The sequence below is a fragment of the Chelonia mydas genome, chromosome 4, assembly GCF_015237465.2.
Source record: "Chelonia mydas isolate rCheMyd1 chromosome 4, rCheMyd1.pri.v2, whole genome shotgun sequence".
NCBI classification, from domain to species: Eukaryota; Metazoa; Chordata; order Testudines; family Cheloniidae; genus Chelonia; species Chelonia mydas.
The window spans coordinates 109306082-109332840 of NC_057852.1; the positions used below are offsets into that span (position 1 = coordinate 109306082).

At 37.0% G+C, this 26759-nt stretch overlaps 1 protein-coding gene across 10 annotated transcripts in view; it reads right to left on the minus strand.

The window, feature by feature from the left end:
- SLIT2 (slit guidance ligand 2) overlaps window positions 1-26759 on the minus strand; it is a 411548-nt gene that overhangs the window by 373890 nt on the left and 10899 nt on the right. For all 10 annotated transcript variants that reach the window (XM_043544596.1, XM_043544595.1, XM_027832060.3 and 7 more), the window contains exon 4: window positions 15648-15719. In XM_043544596.1, coding sequence (XP_043400531.1) covers window positions 15648-15719 — 72 coding nt within the window. The remainder of the gene's footprint in view (window positions 1-15647; window positions 15720-26759) is intronic.

Sequence of the window (26759 nt, forward strand, 5' to 3'; positions counted from 1 at the left end):
CTTTGAAGTTTCCAGTGTAGCCATGCCCTTAGTATGAGGAGCCAAGTTCTGGAGGATCAAAAGCCTAGGGGGCAAGAAGCCAAAAGATTACATGACAATGCAGAGGTGCCAGAGGGTGGGTGCACTATCTTGGCTGCTGGGGGATGGGGAACAAAAGAGGGTATCAGTGGAAGTAAGGACTGCATTGCTCTGGGTGCATGTGTGTGAGCCGGGGAATGGGACTACGGAGGACATTGCTAGACAGAATGCTGGTGAGAACTTTGGACTTGGGCTTGTGTGTGTCCCAAGGGAAGCTGAAGGCCAAGTTGCTGAGCAGCAACATACCCCAATGGGTCAGTAGTCCAGACTCAACAGCCACCAGAGGAGCAGGGCACCTCACCAGATGAGTGCATTGGCTTTATGTGCAACACCGGTGAGATTAGAGATCTCAGGGGCAGGGGGAAAGGATTGTGCTACTATATCAGTATTTATATTTGTTGCTGAAGTCCCCCATCTCCTTGCTTATTTTTTTAAAGCAAGCAGTCTCAGAACTCCTCTGCGTACAATTGGATTTTTGGTGTCAAGGGCTTCCAGACCCACTTAAGCAAAGGGGGGGTCAGTGCCTGACCTCAAGAAGAATAAGTGCAGGCTCAGTCCTATAAACCCACAGCTTTTCATTTCTGTTCTGCATCTCAGATCTGTACAGTTTACCCACAGGCGGATTGGACTTCATTGATCAAAACGATTGTATTCAATGTAATATAGACCATAAACAACTGACTGGGAAGCCACCTTTTGTATTAGACAGCCAGCACGAAACATGCTTGTGAGAGTATAAGTAAAATGAATAAAGGAACAGTTTAAACACTGAAGACCTTTAACAAAACAAGTTGATCTACAGCCAGAATCAGATTATGGTACCAAAAAAACAAAAAACAAACAAAAAAACCACACTCTACAGGTTCAGTTCTCAACCATCTAAGTACACAAAGAACTCTGCATGCCTGTGTAGTGGAGAATAGACCTTTTACAATTTCTTCAACTGTGCTTTTCTTCAAAATGAGAGTGTTCAAATCTAAGTACATAGCTCTCCAACCCATGACTGAGAGAAAGCAATTTTAATGGATATACATAATTATCTCATGTTTTCTCCTAGACAAATTCAATATGGAGGTGACAGACTTGAAAAAATGTCTTTATTCAGAAAGTTTGTTACTGAAATGAAAGTGTCTCTTCACTGTTGTGCCTCAGAAATGTCATGTTATTTGACTGTACAGTAGAATTTTAATGTTAAAATATTACCACTCAAATATTGAAAGCTTGGGTCCAAACTTTTAAAAGTATACATGCATTAGGGTGCCAAGTTTCTGATGTGTACACAGAAATCAGGTTTGCATGAATACAAAGGTATAGGGACATGCGAACCCCTGAGTTGGGTACCCATAAAAGTATCTATTTTAATATCTTCCATTGTTTGCTGTGTTGGTCTCACGATATTGGAGAAACAAGATGGGCAGGATCTCTCTCACCAGGAGAAGTTGTTCCAATAAAAAAAATTCTCACCCTATTTTTCTAGCTATTTGAATAGTATTTTGTTTTAGGGCCTACATTTTTCAGCAGAACAGCAGACTGACTATGTTTCAGCACACTGACATGATTTCATGTCAACAACAAATGCTTTCTAAACTAAGAACTTTTCTATTAAGACATCTGGCGATTATTCTTTTGTGCTTTAGTCTATATTTGTTCAGAAGAAAGCACTTGAGAAAATGCATACAAGCCATATAATATTTAAAGCTGTTTTCTGTCAGTCCTTAAAGTGGCTACATACTTAGTGCTGAATTCTTTTATGAAGAAAGAAAACTGCATGAAGTGGAAGTGTCAGTATAAAGTCTCTCCTAGGTAAGCATGCAAAAATTTCTACTATGCTCAACTGGAGCGGCTTATACGACAGACTCCTCTATGTAAAACATTACCAAAACTCTGCTCTGATTTTGTGTACATCTGGTAGATATACATTGTGGTACAAGGTCAGAACTCAGCTAGCAGCATTGTTCCCCATTAGCTCTTCTCTCCAATGCTCTGGATAATATTTCCCACGCAACTTAAAGACATTTGTAAGGTCCAACGCTCAGTGCAGGTGTGAAAATTATTGCCAAATGAATACCTGCCTGCTCTATTTGCCAAAAATTTCACTGTACTATCAGGCATAAACACTATATAAATGAGTCAAATGTAAAAGCTGCCTTACTGAAAAAGGCCATTCTCCCTTCCAGTTATCTTCACAGATCACTTTATCAAGAGGACCTACACCAGTACAGGAGGTGGATGAGAGACCAATAATGGATTAAGTTTGTGGCATAAAAAGCTTTAGTGGAGAAGAGAGCATCTGAGAAATCCCAGCCAGCAGAAATGTTCCTAGTGGTTGACAATCTGGTGAATCCACAATGTTTACGCTCACAGGTTATTTAATTCCTTGTTAGTACAAGATTTGCTTTGGGACAGTGTTTTATCCAGAGTGGATTTAAATGTACCAAATGGTGGTGTTTCCACCAGCTACCTTCCCCTTGGGAATTTATTCCACAAGCTAACAGAGCATTGTCAAGAAGTTTTCTCTATCATTCAGCCTAGTTCCCTTGCATTACTCCTAGTGTTACAACTCCGTTTATATATATTCTTCTCCAAACTTATTTTCTCCACTCCCCAGTTTTTGCCTAGTCAAGGTATGAATATATAACAATTTTAAATCCTTCAAAATTTCTACCCAATTATTTACTCTCAACTATCTCTAATCAGTAGATCTGATCTGGCTATGTGTGCAAACCAAAGCAGCATTAATCTAGTCTATACTACTTAGGCTTTGCCAATACAGCTATACTGGTATATCTATACCAACAGAGCCCCCTCCCACAAAGATGCAGTTTATGCTGGCAAAATAAGTTATTTTGTTGGTATCATTAAACCACCTCCCCGAATGACATACGATACTGGCAAAAGGACTCTTGCCAGTATAGCAACATCTCCACACACTGCGGGGGGGAAGGAAAGGGGAGGAGGAAGGGGAGAAGAGGGCATTTGCCAACATAATTATGGCAGCTAGGGGATAATTTTTTTTCTATATACTTGCCTGATAGTTATGACGACAAAACTGTGTAGTGTAGACCTGGAGTAAGTCTTAGTATTATTGCTTGCTAGATTTTTCCCTCATCAAGTATTGGTCTGGATTTTGCCTCAAATGATTCATTCATTTCCCCAATTCAAGTATAGTTTTATCCAGGTTTCTGATGTAAGTCCCTTTATATATTTTCCTCTAGCCATGCTTCCCAGATAATCGTTTACAAACTTCATTAATGTGCTGTTTACATATTTGTGACCATTCTTTATAAACATAATTGATGAACACTGGACTCAATACAAAGTCCTATGGTACCTCAACTCAACATTTTGCATAATCCTTTCTTAACAGTTCTGGTTTTGGGCTTTGGTACAAATATTCATATCCCAGCAGATTTTAATTTAGCATAAGGTTTTAGAGAAAAGATGACAGTGTAGTTGAATTTTGAGTCTGTTGGTTCTGTTCAATCTGGCTTTTGATCTTGGTATGGAACTGTAATTTTGCTAATACTGCTGAATAATTATCTTGCAGTTATGGACGGAGTAGCGTGCCCAAGTGATTGATAAATGGGGATGGTTTTGGATCCCAAAATGCTACTGGGATTCCCAGAGATGTCCTTGTCCTGGGATTCTACCTCTGAAAAGGAGATTACTACTTCTGTGCAGACTGCCACAGTTATCCAGGCCTCTGACCGCTACAGTTGTTTACCTGTGTGCCAGAATAGATGCAACCTGCAATTGGCGCATCACGCAGCTGCCTGTTTTATTGATTGAATAAGTTGCACGAAGAAAACTTTTGTTTCTAGGTGAAATTTTAACTTGACACAGATCCTATGAAGCCACATGTGGTTTGAATCTTGGCTAAGACTTACGTCCCTCACTCAGTTGTCACTGCATTATGTGGTAAGCACTCTAGTGCAGAATTTGCATCCCCTGTGGTCATCAGAGCTTGAGTCTGTTAACATACACTAACGGGCACAAAATAAGGCTCATCTTTTACAGAAATAATGGTTTTGTTGTTTGTTTCTTTCTGAGTAGGGTAGAGGGGATGGGAAAAGCCCAGGGATCTATTGATTTTACCAGGTGTTTTTTTTCCTCAAGAAGGTTTCCTTAAAAACAACAACCCTATTTTGTTTTGTGCCCAGACAGTTTTGCAATTGGCACTCATGAAATTTAGAGGATGAAATCTAATCTAGTATCCTGGCTTCTGACACAGGAAAAACTAGACAATTCAGAGAAATAACAATTCTTCCAGCCAATTGTTCAATGGATTTATCACTAGGGGAAAAGAGGTAGGGATCAGAAAGGAAGTCTTTCCCATTACTATGAACTAGCTAATTTTGCCTGGGACTGGATGACTCAGTCAGTGTTTTCCTTATTCATATAATTAACTTTTTTCAACTCTGCTAGTTCTCAACAAATTATTTCCCACATTCATTTTTAAAAGGAGAAAGTATTTCTTTTAAACTTTTTTTTTTTTTTAATTACAAAATGCTTGCTCATTCTTACATTATGGCACAGATTTAGCAGGAGCACCTATCACCTCTCGCTATACCAGCCATTATTCTGCCCATCTTTTATGCTCTTTTCCCAAACAAGGGGCCTTATCAAACCCAGTAGGATCCAGCCTTGAGAGTCTTGTAGCAGACCAATTACTGAACCCCGCTCCCCAAAAAAGTTACCCCACATCAACAGAAATGCTGCAGTGGGGAGGAAGAGTTCAAGTACATAACAAAGGCTTCTTCCAACGGTACAAATGCTCAGCCCAGCCATTATATATTTCCCCCTCCCACTCCAAAATGCCCCAGTATACTACCAAAATTGCAATACCCTTACTCAAGAGCACTTTTCAGGATCTAGCCAACAGTTAATTACTCATCATTGCATCTCTTATTTTAGCTATGTCCTTTGAGATCAAATACCGCACATGCCATATTTACCTTTTTTGCAGGGGGTTGAGGCTTTATATGACAAGAGTATTTTTTTTAATTGCTATTGGTCATTTAGGTAATCTTCATCAACCTCCACACCAAGATTTGAATCCCATACAATTAAGACTGGTCCCAACTAAAATCCATCCCGTGTGTGGAAAGTTTAAATTATTTCCTCATGTGTTATTTAATTCATTAATTCAATACATTTGATATTTAACATGATTACACTGCAGAAAAACAAGGGATCAAGCTCTGTGCTGTGTAAGCCTCACTTTTATTCTGAGTCATTCCTTGGCTCATGTGCCAATATAACTGGAGTTCTATAATATTATACATTAATATTAATTATATCCATGTTTTACAGGCACTCAGGTGAAAAAAGTGGTCAAGTTCTCTGTATGAATTTTTGATGGATTACACTAAGTATTTTAGTTTTAATTGGCAAATATTTTAGAAAGATTCAGATACAAATTGTTACACATTTTTTAATTAAATTTAAATATGTAAATTCAACGTATTCACAAGGAAGATCATGTTTTGATATATCATTTTATACTATTAGGATCTTATTCCCTGATAGCACTGACAGAGTGCACCTGTTTGGAATAGCCTTTGTGTAAGTTTTAACTGTTGTATATTTTGCATCATTTTTATTTGGAGGGAAAAATATAGTTAACATTTGTCAACAGAAGTCTAAGCTTCTCAAGTCCACATATATAGCTATGCATTTGTAAAGGAGTCCATAACAAAACTTAACAGCTAGGCAGTTGGTGTGCTGAGAGCCCTCAGTCTTATCATGCCAACCAATGTTGTCTCATCATTCCCTTGTACTCCAGTCAGCCTGTCTAGATCCATCTGTTGTCTCTTGTTTTATACTAGAGCTTTGTCTACACGATAAGCACTACAGTCACACAGCTGCAGCTATGCTGCTGTAGCACAGACACCTGGTACAGCAACCAGAAGGGGTTTTTTTCCCCCATTGCTGCAATAAATGTACCCCCTTGAGAGGCAGTAGCTAAGTCAGTAAGAACAAATCGTCAACCTAGCAGTGTTTATACCAGGCTTAGGCTGGTTTAACTACATCTCTGAGAGTGTGAATTTATCACACATCTGAGTGACATAGCTACATCAACCTAAATTTCAGGTATAGACCAGGCCTTAGATTGTAAGCTCTTCTGGACAGGGGGTGACTTTTTGTACAGCATCTAGCACAATGGGATCTTAGTCCATGAGGGCTGGTGCTCTGGGGCACTACAATAATATACAGAGACGAGCATAAGCCCAGGAAAAAAAAATAGCGGTTAGGTCACTGTTGGGAATGAAGCTATGACTTTTTTATTAAACACATTTGTAAGGGATTAATATTTTCTACTATTTTAGAAAGATAGGTTTAAACAAAGGAACAAAAAGGAAGGATGAGCTAGCCCAAAATACACTACACTAAAACTATAGCAATGTTCTCTGAGTCTAGTATAATTTCAGTTTTCACTATGTGTAAAGTGTCTTAAAAATACACCAGTTGAAAAGCAGCTGCTCTGTAACAGTACATTTCATCTAGGTTTAGCTCTAGGATGCAAAAAACGTTATTCAAAATGCTTTCTAAATCTACATTATGGCAAAATGCATTAAGGAGCAAGAACAAATTAAGTCATTTGGACAGCCTTGATTTTTTAATATAATGGGGTATATGAAAGCTGCTATGTGCTGGCTAAAATGTATATATATTTTTGTGCTAATGTTATTTCTCTTGCCAATTTCCTGTAGTTCAACATATGGTAGCTACTACTATCAAAATAAAATACACTGTTTCAAACCCTTTTTTTCTACCTAGTCTTTTTAACTAGATAATATAAGTTGGGGAAAACTAAAGCTTTAAACAATTTTAACTTTTATGAAAGGCAAATTTACTAAATGCAGAATAGTAGAATTTTCTGCAAAAACACTGATATACATTGAATTTTTTTATAAAAAAATTCAAACTAGAAAAAACTTGTTTGAAGGCTAAGTATGTAATTGTAAAGAACCTTTAAAATAGATGCACTGCATTTAAAATGCTATATAAATCAACATTTAGGATGAAGGGTCAACAGGGGTTAAACTGTCTGTCTTTCTTGACTAAGTTCATACGTGTCTTTGCTTCTGCAAGTACAGCTATGAATCACAGTGTAACTTGAATATTAAAACCTCCAAGGAAACCATCAATAAGAGCTGCTAAGAATTTCACAAGTTTTTTTTTCTTTAGGTGTTAATTAAATGATCATTTAACACTGAAATGTAAACACAACATTTTCATCTACTGACAGCATAGCCTATTATAAATCCAGAGTAATAAGAGTCCTGGTGTTAATACTCTAAACCAAGTTCCCACAACACTCTAAGATGCCTTGTCATGTCTAAGGTTAAGTATCTAGACACAAAACAAAGATTGCGCCTACTCGACTTCCAGTTCAATTTTCCCATCGCCCAGTGACCTAGGTAACACTTTGAGCAAGAAAGAATAAATTTAATTTCTTCAGCATTTTGTGAGGATTAGGAACAATTGTTGGCCTGCAATGACTTTTTATCCTTGGATTCTTTTTCTTCCAGAGCATTCCCCCCGTTCTAAAAGAAAATTCTGATGGTTTAAGACACAGAACAAACAGAACTTTAAATTAGGCTTTTTTCAATCAATTGGAACTGTTGGAGGGGAAGCAATCAAGCTTTCTTTGGACTTTTCTCAGCTATTCAGTTAGTTACTTTGAGCTTTAATCTTCTACCAGCAGAAGAAACCTACCATCATGGGGTGAAGCTCAAATATTTTTTCATTTTCCCCCTGGCCTGATTTATTCCTCTTTTATTCTCACTTTAATCAAGATGGCATGACTACACTTCGATGTCCACCTAGTGCAAGCTGAGAGTTACAGATGTCCTCTTCATAAAACATTTCACACTATGGGTCTGTACCATATAATGGTATTTCCTCTGACATGCCTTTTTACTTTTCATTACTTCCTTCACTGAGATTCAGTTTCCTACTTAACTGCTGCCTGAAAGGTTTTCTATAACCTTTAGTAAATCTTTCAAGGTAACCCTGCAGAAACAACCCAGTGACTGAATCTGCCATTAGATTGTCTATAGCGAGGTGGCCCAAGAAGAACTGCAATGCACTGCTCTAAATTGTATTCAACTACTTTTCTCTTTTAATCTGCCAATATTCAGATTCTGCTGTGACAGCAACCTTCCCATCACACAATTTCCACCACACCCACACAGTCTTTCTAGTAAACTAAGATAATTAGGACAGTTTTTAAGTAAAACTCCCCACTGATTTAGTACAATTTAAAATAAAGCAATACAAAATTTGCTATGACTAATAATTGCTAAGTAGATCTAAATGTAACTTATCCTTTCAATAGGCATATTTAAATGCTAATATCAAATACTAAAAGAAATTTCAAATATCAGAAGCATTTATGTTGAAACCAGGAGAGTGGCCTTAAGCCATATTTTTGTTTGCTTGCCATTTTTAAACATGGTTTTCAAATTAAGGTTAGAGAATAGCCTTAAGCCATAGTTTTGTTTGCTTGCTGTTTTTAATGTGGTTTTCAAATTAAGGTAAAGCGTGACTATAAACTGTATTGGAATGTCTGCCATAATGAAAATCAACATTTATAAGTGTCCCTATAGACGCTTGTCTGCTGAAAATGTAGACTACTCATTCAGATAATAAGGATTTAATGGATTTGTCCATTACCAGAGGTTAGTTTACAGCTCCAACAGTCTACCCACCTTGCTGTTTCATCCCACTACAAAAGGAAGTATTACATGCATAAAAATGTAAACTTACGTTTTTATAACTAGAGAATGTAAGGGACAAATTTAAAAAGCAACTTAAGTCACTTCCCCAATTACCTCAAGCTAAAATTCTGAAAACCCAACATGGCAGTTGGGCAAACTATATTTCACAAGTGAAAGAAAATATTTGCTTCAAGATGAAAAGTGCAAAAGCATTGACCAACATTTTAACTTCATAAGTCTACGTTCAGCTGTGAAGTAATTGATTTCTTAATATTTAGTTCCATATTTTTTCACCTATCATTTCTTGTAAGTAACCATGTTATGCTAGGTGCTGTACAAAACACAAGAACATTCACTCAAAGGGCAGAGAAAGGGATGCAATATACAAGTAAAGCAAAACCATTGCTCATGTTCTGAAAATGAGCTGTACTTTATTTTTTAATAAAGATATCTTGGACTACACTGAGCACACTTAAAAGTTCATTCTGATTTTAGAGCTATTACCATTTTCTGTTTTAACCCCATACTTAAAATTGGGAATATTACCAGAGTCGGAATGAACCTTTAAAGTACACCCACAATATACTCAAATTCCCCCACAACCTTGCCATAAACAGATGGGCAAAAAATACACAGCAGTGTGAATAACTTTCTCCCCATTAGGACACATATCAGTTTTGTAACAAGTGCTCCGGTAAGCTTCTTGCTTTCACACTTTTGAAAGACTAGAGCAAACTCCAGAAAGAATGTACTGAACAAGCTTTTTGTAGTACTTCCAACATCCCTAGAAATTTAAGAGTCCTGTCCTGCAATCCCTTACTCATGAACTTAGTCCTGCAACCAGGCCCTAATGTCCTATCTTTTTTGTTCGCTGCTTTTTAAGGGGTGACTGATTCTTGAATGTCAAAGCCCTATAGAAGTAGAATCAGAGTTCCAGGCTGAACTAAGCATTGGGGCAAGAAGAGAAATATACATACAAGACAATTTATTTCCCATTTCTAGTCTGAAGTATAGGGTGGGCAGTGGAAGAACAACACTGGTCTTGGCAATCTTTTAAAAAAGGCTGCCTTCTGATTCTTCCATCCCACAAACAAGTGCTAAAATAGAAGTATCAAAAGCTGACAGTTGACCTTAAGTTGCTACTGCATGGCAAGGTAATTATATTTTGGAGAATGCACACGTCAATTACAGAATTCCCTACAAACTGGCTATGTACATTAATAGACTTTATTGCTTGAAATATGCCTATTTCCAATACCCATCAATGTTGATATTAGTAATTACTCATTTTGGTAGCTGTGGGTCAGTATTACAACAAAAATAACCTTTGTGAGTTTTAGTTAGCAGTGGGTCTACAAGCTTAGTCAGCCCAACTCATTTTTAGGTCTGCATTCTAATTACAAGACCTTAATATACTATTGTCAGTGACTTGATTTAGCACAGAGTTATGATAATTGTGTTCTTCCACTGACAGAAAAAGGAAGACAATCCTCTTGCTGTACTGTTACTCTAGGCAGATGTTGTAATTTACAAAGTATTCATTTAAAATAAATCACAAGATTGCCTATCTACAAATGACCATAAATGTGTATAAAATTTCAGTTTTAGTTGTTTATTTCAAACGCTTTGCAAAATAAATATTTAGCGAAGAAAATTAGTCTTCCCTGTGGTTTATAATAATTTAAAGAACTGAAATCATTGGACTATTAGTGCCAATTCTTATCTAACTTTTATTTATAAAAGTATTTATATTTGAAGTGATTTAAACATGGAGGGGGGAGGAGAGGAAGAAAAAACCCAAGATTCTAGCTTTCCAAATCTTTAAAAAGCTAAAAATCATAACATTAGCATTATGGAAGCATAAAGATTTATTTGTTTCCATTTACCTTCAAAAACAGAAGATTGAAGTAAATTTTGAAGGAATTTATTAGCATTTCTCAGTTGCTTAAATGCATAGGAACAAGCCATAAAAACTAAAGTGATCTCACTAATGCTTGAGAAAGCACTTGTGCCAATTAGAAGAACATAAACTAAACTTGGATTTCATATAGGTAAAGGTTATAATATTGTATCATTTTCGGATATCAATACCCCTCTTTGAAACGGATTGTTGCACGTGCACCACACTTGTACTGAAAGGTATAATCCTTACTAAAAGTATTACAGCATATACGTAACAGCTGAAACCTGCCAATTACTGCTTTTGTTCAGTAGCAACTCATCTAACAAGCTACTTCAAAGAAGAGAACCATTCAATAATATTTCCTACTACAATTGGGAATGCGTTCTTTTTGTACATTGGATTTTTAAACTCCAAACCACCTGTTTCCACTTGGAATACAAGTAGTCAGAAGCTTTAGTATAATAAGGCTTGGCATCTCTAGGAGTTTTCATGACAGAATTCTCTTTGCTTTGTCAAAGGGGATTATTAGATGATTATAGATAAAACCTTTTATCTACCAAATTATTAATAAATCCTTGCTTTGAATATTTAGAAGGAATACAGGCAGAACTGTGCATTTAAGTACGCTATACAATTATACTAGTGGTAATGAAACAGAACAGCTTAAAAAAAACATTGAAAATTGAAAAAGTTTTTCTTCCAGGTCCTTAAAAGCACTATCTTTTTCATTCTCACCTCTGATTGGTTCTACTTTTAAAATAGAAAACAAAGCATGTTAACTTGTGACAGCTAAAGAGGTACCAACTTCAATGATGCTAAAAGTAGGTGCTCTCATAGCAGTTACAAAAAGAGATATGACAGCAATCTGAAGAACTTTCATCTTCCTTGCGTCAAACATCTTCGGTGTTCCCAGCAAAGGAAATCAGCAGTAGCTATCATGGCAGCTCACTAGATGAGTAATGATGTCGATCTGACCAGACAACAGTAACCGTAGCAACTGTAACCTGCAATTCCTGCATAACATTGTTGGATTTATTGTGGCAGGGGCCAAGGAGGCCAAGAGTAAAATGAAGCAGAGAACTATGGTGTCTGACACATCTAGTACCACACACTTTAATCATAGCTGGCAGAAATTAATTCAGGAGGAATTTTTTGCAAGGGCTCCCCATGCAGTTTTCTGCTTTTATGCTTAGCTACAAGGATCTTAAACCACTAAGCGGACATCACTAAACTAGGTGTTTCTTATAGTCAGATTACACCAAGACCTTTTCCTTTAAATATGTGAAATGTCTTATTCCACATATACTTCTTTTTAAGTATGCTAACAGTAAAAATGAAAGGTGTATAGTGGACCAAAAGTCTTGGTACCTAGATTAAGTTTAAATTATCCCCGCCAAAGGTTGTTTAAATTGAGCTATAATGACTGAACAAATATTTCTGAAACGTCAGCTCAAGCATGAAGCACTCCCTCATCCCAACTTCTAAATTGTTGAAATAAAAATGTACAGGTTTTGTGCACAGAAGTCTGTATCATGTTCATGCTACCACCTAAAAAGGTATCTTTTAAAACCAAACTCTCAAAGAGCTTGGGACATGGCTCTTGGTATCCTGCAGCAAATGGCAATGCAATGAACTGTGATCTAACAAGCCAAATTAAGTAGTCAAATACTATTTGCCTCATATAAACCCACTAGTCCGTAATAGTTCTTTATTTTAAAGATACTATTGCTGACGCTAGACAAGTCAGTGTCAGTAGCCATATGGGTTGTTGGAAACAATGCAGGCTGTTCTTGGAATGAAAAATGCTTTTTGAACAATGGCTTCATACAAAAAAGTTTAAATATTATCCAACAGGACCCTCACTAATGGTATCTATACACTACTATTTTGTCAAAATCCTTATTCTACAAGAAAAGAACTTTCAAGCTCTTCTTGAAAAATCAAGTAACTAAGAAATTATACAAAATTATTCTCAATATACCCACAAGTTTTTATAATTATCTTTAAAAAACCATTAGTACGGCCCAAATGGAGTTTTTATGCCAAACCATCTTTCCAGTTCAATTCTAAATAGGTTAAAATAGTTTAAGCCATACTGTAAAGTAAAATATTTCCTAGCTTTAGGAGTTTTCTTGTAAGATTATTTTCCCCCAGCATTAACTATCTGAAAAATACAAACTAGATTTCCAAAATAGAGAATATTCAGGCAGACAAAATTATGTACTGTCTCTTTTAAATTCTCAACCTATCACTTTCCTTTACTTACACTTCCCATCTGTCAACAAGTGCTTGTAATTTTATTACACTGTCCTGTAGTTTATGCAGAGTTGGTATTATTTTACAGAGTTCTGTTAATGGACTGGATAAATGGTAATGCTATTTAAACTAGTCTCCTACTCCAACAAACACAGCTGCAACTGTACTACTATTTCTGAGCAAACATCTTGACCTGAACATGCAGTGCTCTCTCAACCCGTCCAAAGAGAAATTGGAGCAGACAGCAAAGGGAAAGCATAACCGGCCGCTGGCTGCAACCAACCATGTCTAATCATAATTCATATACAGTGTACCCTCGCTCTTTTATATTGCATTTAGGCTACACAACAAGCATATGTGCTTCTTCACCTGGCATCTCATTTACAGCCAAGGGCCAAATGGTAATTATCATTCACAGAAGCTGAACAGCATACTGAGAAACATACAGTACACACACTAGCATGTTAAGGCTTTTTTAAAAAAAAATTGGGAAAGTTAAATATGTATACTTTTTGGTATATAAGTGTCCATGTATAGACACTTTGATTCTCCTTTTTTCAAAGAGACTATAGCTCTGTATGTATAAGTTTATGTAGGAGTTCCTACATATACACACGAAGTTTAAACAAAAACAAAAAAATATATATACACAATTCATTCCTGGCACGGTGGACAAGCTATATAAAATCCAAAGCCTCCTGATCATGAACCACCAACATACATCATTCCCAAACAGATGCCTACTTTTGCTGTTCTGACTTAATTAAGCATACAGCTAAACTATATATTTCAGTACAGTTAGTGTATTTTTAAAACATGCATATGTTATAACCAGACATTCACTTTCATGGTCTGATCAACAATAACCCTGGGGCAGAAGAAATTTAATACTGTTAAGCCAACCATCTCTTACTTTCTACCAGATTTAACCATGTGTATGTGTGTCCTATATCCAATATATTTTTTTTAAACTTATTCTATCAAGTTTATTCAAATTTGAGTATGCCTTAAAATGTACATCCATTTTAATCTGTAAATTATCTCATTGCTATTTTAAATGGAATAAGATTGAACAAACACTAACCTAAAAGTGGAATAAAATAGAACATCCTTACCTCTTATCCTTCCTGATATGGAAGTACAAAATTTCAGGTTTAATGTTTCCATGTTTGCTCGGGATTTTTTTTTAAATGGTTGAATTACTAACTTGTAATATATACTGCACACATACTGTAATATTTGAGAGGTGTGTACTTAATTTTGTTAGATAAAGGAAGGAATTTGCCAGAGCAGAACCCCTTAGTATACTGCTGTCTAGTAATCCAAGTGTTTTATTTACAGAAAAAGCTTTTGAATCAAAAACTTACATCAAAAGCAAAGGCAGATAGTAGGCAAGTATATGATAATAATATGCATGTGGTACAATTTAGCCATTTTAAGACTCTTATTTCATATTAGAAAGGAAGCCGAATGAATCATTTAAGGAAATGAGAACAGAAGTCAACTTCCAAAAGTGAAACCTTCATTATGAAAATTTACCTGAACAACTTCAGCTTCAAGAATATTGTGAACTGGAGTGAATTTGATCAGATAGCTATCCTATCTTCCCTCATTTTCCAACCACACAAGGGAATAATCAGGAAAATATATCCTCCTGACTATTGATTGCTTACTGAGGAATTGAATATGTTAGTTTGTCAAACTATTTTGTCCATTTAACCTATAACAATTCCAGCAGAACAGTCTCATGCGAAGCCTACAATGAAATATCAAAAATGTGTCTTTGAAACAAGCTTCAAATTATGTGCTGTGTTTTCAGAGCTTGCTGTTAAAGTGTCATGCTGTGTTCTCTTCTGTCCTACATACTATGATTAAAGCAATTAAAGTTACCTTGAAATTTTATTAAAATAAATCAGTAGAGACTGCTTTGTGTTAGATAAATAACTTAAGTCTACTTGACATTGTAAAGAAAAACTAGATTCCAGAACATCATTGGCTGAAACATTCCAATTTAAATTAATAACCACACAATAGAATCAAAAGCAACACTAATAGCAGCTTTATAAAGTGCAGTGTAACTAAAAAGGTTAACATTTTGTACTTTTCATTTTAGTAATCTGTCAAAACAGTAGGTTACCAGTGTAGCAACAGGTATGTAAGATGGCAACACAGATATACTGTAGTAAAAGGACTGGTTTTTAGTCCAAGACATGCCTTATATAAATACAGAACAATATTCCAGAAACAAAATTATGAACAGCCTTTGTGTAATATCACTGGGCCAATACTTCTAAAGCCATTACTTTTGGCTTTTTTGTGCTTTGTTGAAAGACAAAAAAAGAAGAAAAAATTAGGGAAAAAACCAGCCTATTATTCCACCAAAAGCTCATTTAAATTTTTAGAAGGGGGGGTGAGAGAGAGAGAGAGAGAGATCAGAGTTTGTGTATCGGAGATAGAAAATGAAAACACACACTGCAGTTGACAACAGAGTAATCAAAGAAAATACTAAATTGAAATAACTTACATTGTTCTTGACAAGGTAAAAAAAGCAGCACACTTCAAAAAAGGACAGATAAGATACCACCTATACACACCCACCACTCAGATAAAAAAATATAAAAGTAAAGTACATTATGTAGGACTTGCAAGGTTTCCAAAATTAATAATGCATTTTGACTACTTACAGCCTGTATAGTTTTGGAGTCCCCAGAAACAGCAACTCAGAAAGCAGCTGAAGATTATTTCTGTTTAGACGCCTTTTGAGAGAAAGAAAATAAAAAGTTAGGTTACAACTAAGACAACAGCAATCAAATGCAAATGTTTTGTACCAACATGCCTATGCTATAACAAACTGAAGACAAAGCACAGAAGAGGTATGCAATTCTTGGTCCACTAGTGGAAACATGGTCCAGCAGTAACTTTTACTCAACTTTTACCAGAAAATGTAATCAGCCCATGGTACCTTGCCTTTCATTTTATGAAAGACTATTTTCAATTTAAGGAGTCTAGCTTAATCACCAAGTTGGGACTCTATACCATATGAACAAAAATCAGTACAAAAAGGTACTGTTTTTCCGCCATCTCTGTAGTGTGGAGCAGTTGATACAAACATGCTGTGGCCAACAAGATTATCCAAAAGCACATTATATACATTACACACGTATGCATCACTGCATACAAGTTATGTAATTAAAGATCCATATAGTGCGACTGTGCAAAGGGGCAGAGATAAGGCTGCCATGGAAACCTTACTTTCTTGACGTCCATGTAATTAAGATCAACTTACACTTTGTACTAAATAGTTTTGAATATAATTGTGTTTCTTATAAGACTATGAAAGTAAATGGGAACATTTGGCATGGTGGAGGGACTTGAAGAACCACCATGTACTATATAGGAGGAAAAACTGTAGCTGGAATCTGGAAGAGATCTCTTCATATGAGGTCTCACTCAGCTACTAACATCAACCCAGCTTAGTCTATAAAATGACAAGTTAAAAACCCAGAGTAGCACGGCCGGAGGTAATCCACTGCCAACTACAACTTAACCATGACATACATACAAATAAATAAACAAAACAAAACCAAAAACAGAGATTTATTATACTATATATATATTTAGATTTACAATTAAGATCATTTTTGCTATTACAGAGCAATAGCAGCCCTCAATCAGGTAGTCAAATAATTCATATGTGAAGTCCAAGACAATTTAAGAAAAAAAGCCATAGGCAAAGCCAGACACACAAACTTGTAAGCCTATTTGTTCACAAGCAACCCATCATTAGTCCTTATATTGCAATTTACAAAGACTCACCATTTATTCATCCCAGGTTACACTTGCACACCTGCATGGTGTTAGCTGAGGCTCTGTTTTATGGCACTAGCATTAAGATTATGTAAATCACTATACACCAGTAGACTGAAAAAGATGTTGAGTGGTGCTTGCACAAAAAAAGATTCTAAATCTTTAGGAAGTTATGACTGCTGTAAGGTACATCTAAATCTTCTTGAATTAACTAAATTCACCTTAGTTCTAACTGTAATACAGGTTTTTCCAGACAATCATTCTTGTTGCTCCTTCCTGAACCCTTTCAAATTTGTCAGCATACTTTAATTCACTTACTGTGTATGCTCCAAACACAGTTTAAGGCTCCAATCCTGTAAAGAATGCATGTGGACAACTACTCCCATGAGCAGTCCCATTGAACTTGATGGAACTACTTGCTGAAGTAGCACTCAGCAAATAGTTCCATCAAGTTCAATGGAACTACTCATGCAAGTAAAGTTATGCATATGCAAAAGTGTTTCCAGGACCAAAGTGCCTAAGTGCAAATTTGCTGAATAAAACTGGTTTTGAAACAAACAGTGCCAAAGCAGTAGTTTTGGTTCAGTTCTAGATACTTAATTCTGAAGTTAAAAACAAAGCTATTTCCAGTCAACCAAGCATGAGAAGTCAGTCAAACTTTTACAGGCTAACAACATTTCACATTCACGTGGCATCATTCTGAAGACATTGGGGAGAATTTGGAAGGAGGACGTTGAGAAAGTGGGAAGGGCAGAATTTAGCATAGCGATAAGTGAAGTGTGGAAATTCAGTTTGGGGAAAAACGCAAAGAGTTCTTCTGACCCATCACAACTCTTGATCTACGAAATAGGAGCTCTGATCCTACAATTCATGTGATCCAAATTTCCCACTGACTTCAATATATGTTTACAAGGAAAGCAGAGTCAGGTTTTGTATTGAATTACCAAAATAACATGGCATTTCAGCACTTCTGCTTTTAATTCTCACAAAAAACAATAAGCACAGAAGCATAAAAAAAGGATAGCTGACACTTCAACTTCAAATAAATGTGGTTTTAGTTGTGCCTCTTATTTTTTTAAAATGAAGTTCATAACAGAAGTGATACTGTAATTGGAAAGGGTTAACAAAACGTAACTCTTCCTGAAGAGCATAGAAAGAAAACAGGAATGTATTAAAACATAACAGCCAAGTGTTAAAAATAAAACTATTTAAAAAGTGGCAGTTCAGTATTAAGTCAAGCAGCAATAATGGGGGAATAAAAGCACAAACAGAAGTTTGGCCAGTGGTTAAATAAAAACAGAAAAGTTTTTTTTAAAGTTGTAGAATTAATCCTGCAAACCCATATTTATAGATCAAAAAAAAAAAATCAATGGAACAACTTGCATTAGTAAGAACAACGCACGCGTTCAAGTGCTTGTAGGATCAAGTTTCTAGGACTGTAAGCTATTCAGGGCAGAGTTTTCTAGTCTTGCATTTCTTTAAAGCATGTCACACAATTTGGGGTCATTATATAATATATATATAATGAATCAGTTGCTCCATTTCTGACTTAGAACAAAAGCACAATTTTAACTTTTAATAGAATGTAGGTATAGCAATACTAGTATAGAAATAAGATCCAGTTTTTACAGTGCCATAATATTGATTAAGATTATGACAAGGCTTCTACTGTAAAGAAGTTTATCAGTCTGATGAAACAGACAAGGTGGGTGAGGCAATATCTTTTACTGGACAAACTTCTGTTGGTGAGAGACAAGCTTTCAAGTGCCACAGAGCTCTGCTTCAGACCAGACCGGAAGAGGTCTGTAGAAAGCTCCTCTCTTCCTCGCCTCTCCACTGACATGGCTACGACACTGCAAATAAGACAACATGCCAGTGATGATCCTGAGTATACAAGGCTGACATTTACAAGCATCATTTTAAAAGTAATGAACACAAAAACCCTTCATACTTTTACAGTGTTTTCTATAAAAGGATCTCCAAGCATTTTACAAACATTCAGCATTTAAGCCTTGCTAATAGCGTTTATAGTTCACACAGCATTCAAAAATATGCGAGGTACTTTATAGACAAAGTAAATGACACAAATGGTGCTACATAGATCTGACAATTCAAATTTTCTGAACATTAAGAAGAGTGGCCACTAATTATTGAGAAAGATAATAAGGCAAAGGGAGGATAAGAGTGATAAATTTGTTAATATACCAATATATAACAGAGACACTGGTCATGGATCCACAGTTAAGATTGAGTTGAGTGTCACACTTAAAACAAGAATTGTGTCTTCCCAATAATTACAGCATTTCCTATTTGAGCAGCAAATTGAGAATTTGCATTAGTTTTATAGATTTTTTTTAAAAGGATCCTGTAAGAAATTTAGTACTCTGTCAATCCTTTGTCCTGAATTCTTAACCCAGGCATTCTCTAGCTATACAAACCAGTACAGAGGTGGATCTTGAGTAGATATAGTGCAATAGATATCCTTTTTCAAAAACAAAGTCCTCTTTTATCCATTATTCTTCAGCCTCTGGTGAAGAATAATGTTCCTGAAAAGCAATGCAAACAATTAACCACTTTCCAAATGGCTGCCACATCCTAATTGTGGTCTGTTTTTGACAAGAAGTTGTTCTTAGCAAATATGGTAACCACCTCTTCTCCTCAGCTCCTTACTGTGCTCCCTTCTGCCTCCTGACAGTGAGGGTGCTAATATCTTCCTTGATGGCCATTTGGCCTCACTCCCACTGGAAACAGGAGGCAGCAGTGTTGATCTTTATATTGAGGCCACAGGTTGCCGTTATCAATAAGCTATGGTGGACATTTTCAGAGAGCAATTCTTTGAGAGTTTTGCTAAAGGAGATAATTGTGAGCTAGCCTCCACTGAAAGAGAATCTTTCAATTATGAAGATCAGCAAAAAGTTACCCTTAATGCTAAATATGTCTGTTAGAGTAGACTACCTGGCCCTCAGAGGTACTCAAAAGGAAAGGCATAAAGTGAAACTGAGGACTCAGGGGAAAGCACAGGAATATGGCAAAGAGGATGGAGAGGGGAATTTGGAATGTACACTTCATCTACTTTGTGCTGCTCTGGCACTACAAACAGCAAGAAATATTGCTTAAATAGCTAGTACATTCCAACTGGTTTGTGCTCCTGCAGAGCAAAACAAAAACAGCCACAAGTACCCAAGGGAATCTGACTCTGAAAGTTTAAATTTAAAGTGTGGCTCTTCCAGATGTTGCTAGTGTGGATCCCACTGTAGGTGTGCCTGTGCTTCATACATGTAAGATCGGTTTGTTTTGTTTGCTTAATAGCAGTGACCATCAGGGCTGCACACGTATCCTATACCTCCTTGTGCTCCTGTGCGAGGGTATAAATGGAAGAGTGGCTGCGACCCTTCCTCAGTTTGTTTGCAATTCAAAGCTCATGGTAGCGGAGGACTGAAAAATGGGGATGGAAGGTAGGACACAGGTTGGACACTGATTAAGACATCTCAGAAGAACCACAGTTACTGAAGGGTAATTAACCATTCTCTTTGTCAAGTATGTGTCAGTCTGGATTCCACTGCAGTATCCCCTGAGGACAGTGGAAATGAGGAGTATCAGGTGCATCAGTTGAACAGTGATTGTAGGACTGCTCTTCCAAATTTGGCATCTGACTTCACAGCTAAGTTCAAGACAACGTTTAACATACATCAGTGGGTTAACTGAACACTGCTGCCTTACAGATTTATAATATTTGGCACTTTTCAGAAGCAAGTGGAGGAAGCTGTTTGTGCTCTGGTGGATATTTGGTGAGAGATTCACACCAGCAAACTGGTAACAGAGGAGATGTACCATGTAATCCATTTTGATGGCATTTCTCATCTCAAAGATTGACCTTTAGAACACCCAACTATAGCTCAAAATATATGGGGCAACAGTCTGAATGTTTTATACCTGTCAATATAATAAAACAGAATCCTGGGTACATCTAATGTGTGTAATTTCTTTTCTCAGTGCCAAATGTGGTTTTGAGAAGACAGATCAGCTGAATCATCCACTTTAAGTTTTGTGACCACCTTAGGGTGGAATTTCAGGTTATGTCCTAGCACCACCCTGTCCCTATGGAATACTGTATAGGGAGATTTAGTCAGAGCCTGAAAGCTCAGCCACTTCGTCTGAAATGATAGCAACACTAGGAAGACAGATGGGGCAAGAAGCAGTCAGGGGCTCAAATGGAGATTCCACAAGTCTCAGGAGGCCTATATTAAGGTTCAGCTAGGAGTGGGTTCTCTGGCAGGCATGTGTGTAGTAGGTCTCTAAGGGACTTCACAACTCAGGTGTGAGAGAAGACAGAGCACAACTGCACAGGTGAGTGACAAGCTGGGGTATTAGGTGGATATTAGAAAGTGAAAGGCCAACCTGTTTTAGATAAAGTTATAGAGGATCTTTTGTAGAGGCCTGGACTAGGTCCAAGGCTTTTTGGGTTGTCCACATTGTGTTTTTCTGGTGGATCATTTCCTGCGTCGTACCAGGATTTCCTGGACCTGCAGGGAGCAGTCTGTCAGTCAGGCTCATTGAACAGTCACACTAAGGTGTGGCGACGCTGGGTCTGGATGAAGTATGTGGCTATCCAGAGACTGAAATCACATCTGGATGGTCTAGGAGTTAGATCAACAGCTGAAGATTGATCTGTCAGGCAGAGGCCAAAATGGAGTCACCAGAATGATCATGGCCTTCTCTTTTGATCTTGAAAAGCATCCTGGGAATCAGGGGAACTGGGAGAATGGTGTACAAGCACGCCTCTATTCCACTGCAGGAGGAAGGCAACTGGTAACTACCTTGGATTCAAACCTCCTCTTGAAAAAAAAGTTGTAGCATTTGCTATTGTCCTTCATGGCAAACAACTCTGTTTTGTGAAGACCCCAAATGGCAGCATCTTATACTGTTAATGATTCAACTGCACCACCAACTGACTGGCATCCCTGACAAGCATGTGGTGTGCAAATCTCCCTCTGAAAGGGCTTCCAAGTCAAGAGATTCATGGCTGAAATTGCTCCTAATCAAACAACTGATGTGTCAGCAGGCTGCATGCTTCCAAATAGACATTTACCTGGCCCACAGGAAGTATCTGAGGTTATTCATTGCAGAGAGTCCTGGAAGGATTTCCTTGGATCTGCTCTGTGGTTATCCTCACAATTAGCTGGGTTATGTATCTATTCACAATTTTTTCCTTACATCTAATAGTTTGACCAGTATTCAGTTCTTAAAATCTGAAGGTCAATACTATTCACCATGAATAAATTTAAATGCATTTGAAAGTTAAAAGCATGATCCTGCAGTTACTTCCAATTAAGGGTAACGACTTGAAAACACAGGACCTAATCCTCAAGTTAAAATTGGCACACCTCACCTATTAGTGGTGTTGAAGACAGATGTTTGTTGGATTCATTTTAGCCACTGCTGAAAATGACTACTAACTAGGTTCCAGCCTGCTTTAATACTAGTTTAGCAAACCAAAAAATCCATCCGTTTTGTAAAATGTTTATTCTGATTATTCAGTCTGTATTAAAACAGGATGGAAACAAGTTTACTGTTATATCCTAGACTTTCATGCAGCCACTGTTACAAACCTCACTTGCTTACTAATACAGTAGGAGGTCAAAAATGCTATTCTGGAAAGTTTTCAGGGACGATTATTTGCATTTCAGACTGCTGGGCTGAGGAAGAGTGGTACAGCTTCCCTGTAATGTCCTGGGCCAAATTCTCCACTACCTTACACTTTCTATAGTTTTTTGTTGTTTTTTTAAAATGATGCAGAGCATGTGCCAAGTCTTGTAACGCTGCCACCAGTTTAAATGCAGAATTTCCATTAGAAGTGTTTTATACAGGTGCAAATAGAATAAGATGCAAGTTAATGAAGAATCAGGCCCGCATAATCAATTCTACTTTGAATACCAGGGCCTATGCTTTCTTCGTATAAGGTCATCCATGGGTATGGCTCCATTTTACTTACACACACCAAAAAGTCTCAGTCTGGGTCAACTGTTTGCGCTGCAGGGATAAAAATAGCAACACAGATGTTCCAGCTTGGGTTGGAGCCTGGGCTATGAAATCTGGTGATGAGGGTGGGTCTCAAGAGCCTGGGCTTTAGCCCAAGCGGGAACTTCTACACAGCTAGTTTTAGCTCCATAGCACAAGACCAAGTCAGTTGGCCTGGGCTCCAAGACTAGCTGCTGCTGGTTTTATTTATTTTGCAGTGTAAATGTACCTTAAGGATATGTCTATGCTGCAATTAAACACCTGTGACTGGCCTGCATCAGTTGACCTGGGCTTGGGTTATGGGGTTATTTAATTGTGGTGTAGACATTTGGGTTCAGGCTAGAGCCCCAACTCAAAAAAATGGTGTACTATGATCAAATATCAGGCAAGGACAGCAGCACTATGGGTGGTGGATGCGGGGGGGTGGGGGTGGGAAGAAGTGAGTCAGGGAAGCAGAGGAAAGCAAGCTACAATCAAATACATGCCAGGTGACAGATGCACATGGGGTTTATCTAGATCAGAACAGATTTTCAGAGAGAGGAGAGGAGAGGATGACAGCGTTTGGAGACAACCTTAAAATCCTTGGAAGAATAAAGTTGTAAGCCTGAGTCCCCAGGATACTTTTGCATACAACACAACACAACACAGACCTTTACTTTTGCATGCATGCTCGCCCAAGTGCTGCAGATAACCCTTCAACAGTGGCTAGCAGATGTTGCAAAGGATGGTAGAAGAAATCCCCCTAATGGGGGGGGAGGGGGTAAGGGGGGTGGAAATCTACCTGTAGGAAAAAGTTTCTTCACAATGGTGTGTGGGAATGTAATGTTATGAGTCACTGGCCTGAATAAGTGTCATTCAGGCAAGTCCCCATGCACTGGTTTTGGGGTGTACCCAGAAAAATCTAAATAGGAATTGCAGATAAAAATATGGAGAAGGATACAGTGGAAATTTTTTAATCTTAAATAGGGAATTGCACTGTAATGTTTCTACATTGTTGTCCTGAAAAGCATGCAGACAGCCTTTTTTTTTTTTATTTTGCCGAGTAAATATTCTGAGTAGAAACATTAAAGCAGTACACATTGAACAGATTTCAGTGTTAGCTATACAAAGTACAACTAATACTTTGCAGCAAAGTTCTCCAGGAATTTTAAGTTCTGTGCCTAGAACTCACTTAAATAAGCAATATTTTGGAGTAATGTACAAGTTTTAAACAAAACTAAACAATATGTTTTTGAAGAGCCAGAGATGATTTTAAAATGTTGCAACAGTGCAAACTACCCATTTCAGAGGAATTAAAAAAAAGGAGAGCATCCGGCAAACACTGCCACAAAAGATGAGCACAAAACAGATGTGGGAAAAATAAACAGCCTTCCTGACTTGGAATTTGTAAAAAGGTCTGCAAAGAGCAAACAGAACTTCTCACTGCAATTTGACTTCTAGACCCATAAAAAGAGTCCCATGAGAAACGAGACTCTGAGATGAATAAAATATACAGCTAACAGTAACATTGAAAATTTACATTAACAGTTCATAACATTTCCAAAGAGATGATTTTACTGTAACAGCATTTTGTATTATTCTGAAGTAAAAATTATATTAATCTGAATTTAAAAACCTATTATAATAAAATGTTTTTTTTAAAAGGTATTTAAATGCTTTGGCCACTATTTAATATTCCATTATTAGGAATACTGTAGAGACTGAAAGTATTGCTAAAGCAACTCCAAAAATCTTAACACAGGATAATTCTAGTAGTAATTTTAAAAACCCACAAATACAGGTGCCTCAGTATAATTCCTCAAAAAGAAAAGGAGTACTTGTGGCACCTTAGAACAACAAATTTATCTGATGCATCCAATGAAGTGAGCTGAGGCTCATGAAAGCTTATGCTCAAATAAATTTGTTAGTCTCTAAGGTGCCACAAGTACTCCTTTTCTTTAGATACAGACTAACAGGGCTGCTACTCTGAAACCTGTCATAGTATAATTCCTACAATTCTTGTAAGATGGAATTTACATTCCTTTGCTAAGTGATTAGCACCGCAGGCTTCCTGGTCTCCTCCCTGCTCCAAGATAAGGAATGTGCTAAGTGTTGCCCTTAAACTATGTAGGATTAGCTAGGAGAAGGATTTGCCACATCCCTGATGAACAAGGAATAACTTTTTTCCTTCAAGCCTGTTCAGCAACATATTCTACACCTGAGCTCATTACTTTTGTGCCACCTACAACAGATGCACGGAAATACTACCTCTTTGAACACTGACATTTACCAGACTGCTAGCCAAATGAGTGTTTATATAGCCACTTAAACTCTAAAATAGAGAAAGAGAGAGAGACCCCAGAAGTAAAGTTTCCAAAATACACAGTTCTGGGGTCTGAAACTGTATGGCTTTTTACTTTACAAAAAAAAGAGTTGCCAGTACTAAAGTGTCATCTCACCTATGTATAATGCACTAAGGGGAAAAATGCAATCTCACTGTTCAGTGAATGTAAAATCAAGTTCAAAATAAAGTTTTGCTACTACAAAAGAAATATCCAGTGCAACTTCCTTTCAGGCAGTAGTTTTAGAGCCAGCCCTACCTCTCACACTGAGTAGTGCCTTACTCCACAGGGAATTGATTTTCTTGGGACTATTTGAGGACTATCTGAAAAAGGTAGCACGATATGCCTCTTACAGCAAAAAAGTGAAACAAAGACATTATTTAGTTAACATCACAGTAGTCACATGAATTATAAAAGCTGGAGTAGTGACTCAATAATTAAGTCTGCAAAACAGCAATACTGGGGTTAGAATGGAGACTTACACCACCATCACCAAACTACACAATCTCCTTTCCCTCTGGAATTTCATGTTTATGCTTATTTCGAGATTGGTTGTAAGTTTGAGGTTAATCAGAAAAGCTGCTTTTAGTTACACAGTATTGCTGACTCTTGCAATTGTATTGCAAATTTTGCTATATTTGTTTTTTCCCTAAAGCCCCAGATCCTGGAGTCATGGGATTATGTAAGAATTTCACCTTTCATTGGAAAACAAGTCTCTCTGGAATCAAAAGGGCTAAAATTCTTGAAACATTAATTATAAAGGCTCAAAACTCAAAATGCCAATAAAAAATGTAATTTTAAAAATCTTTTGGAGTCTGATTAATGAATGCTTGGAGTTATCAATACTGTTTATGGTACTTAGAATACCACCAGTTTTTCCTCTTTTGGAAATTTGTATTACTCTTCATCTATCACAACTCAAATACCATGGATAAAAACTTCAAACTCGTATCATAGATCAATACCCAATGAAAGGCTAGTATATATACACACTTTAGCCTGTGCCCATTATCATGGTTGCAAATGTAATACTAGTTAGCAGTGCTAGAGTCATGACTGTTACTATGAAAACTCACTACATTAATTCCCCTAATGCAGTGACCTGAATCAGCTTTCTATTCCAGCTCCACATATTGGGGGAGAGGTGTCTGGAGGAGACACATACTCCTGCACATTAAAAAAAAACAAAAAATATAGTAAATTAAAGTATTAGGTACTACATCAAGTATTTCTCCATTAGTAACGTGGCTTCAGATATTTTGGGACCCTTGCAAGAGACATACAGTCCAAACCTTATAAACTCTGCAAGCCATATAAGAATAGTTAGGGGTCTACATAGCTTATCATGGATCTTACATGTTTCACAGTCTATGTTCTGATGACTACCCCTCACTGATTCAGTTCCAACAGCTGATATTGACCAACCAGGGCTTGTTTTCATCTTATACTATTAAGAAACTTTCCTATTTATTTGAATTAATCATGTTTTTACAAAGCCATATTTTCACTTGAATCATGTATTTTTAAAGGTTATGTGAAAACTCAATTTTATGCCTGTACAATGCAATACCTCCTAATGCAGTCCACATGCATTATATTTTGGGGGCTCCATTCTAGTCACAGATAAGATACTCTTGTCCATATTTCATA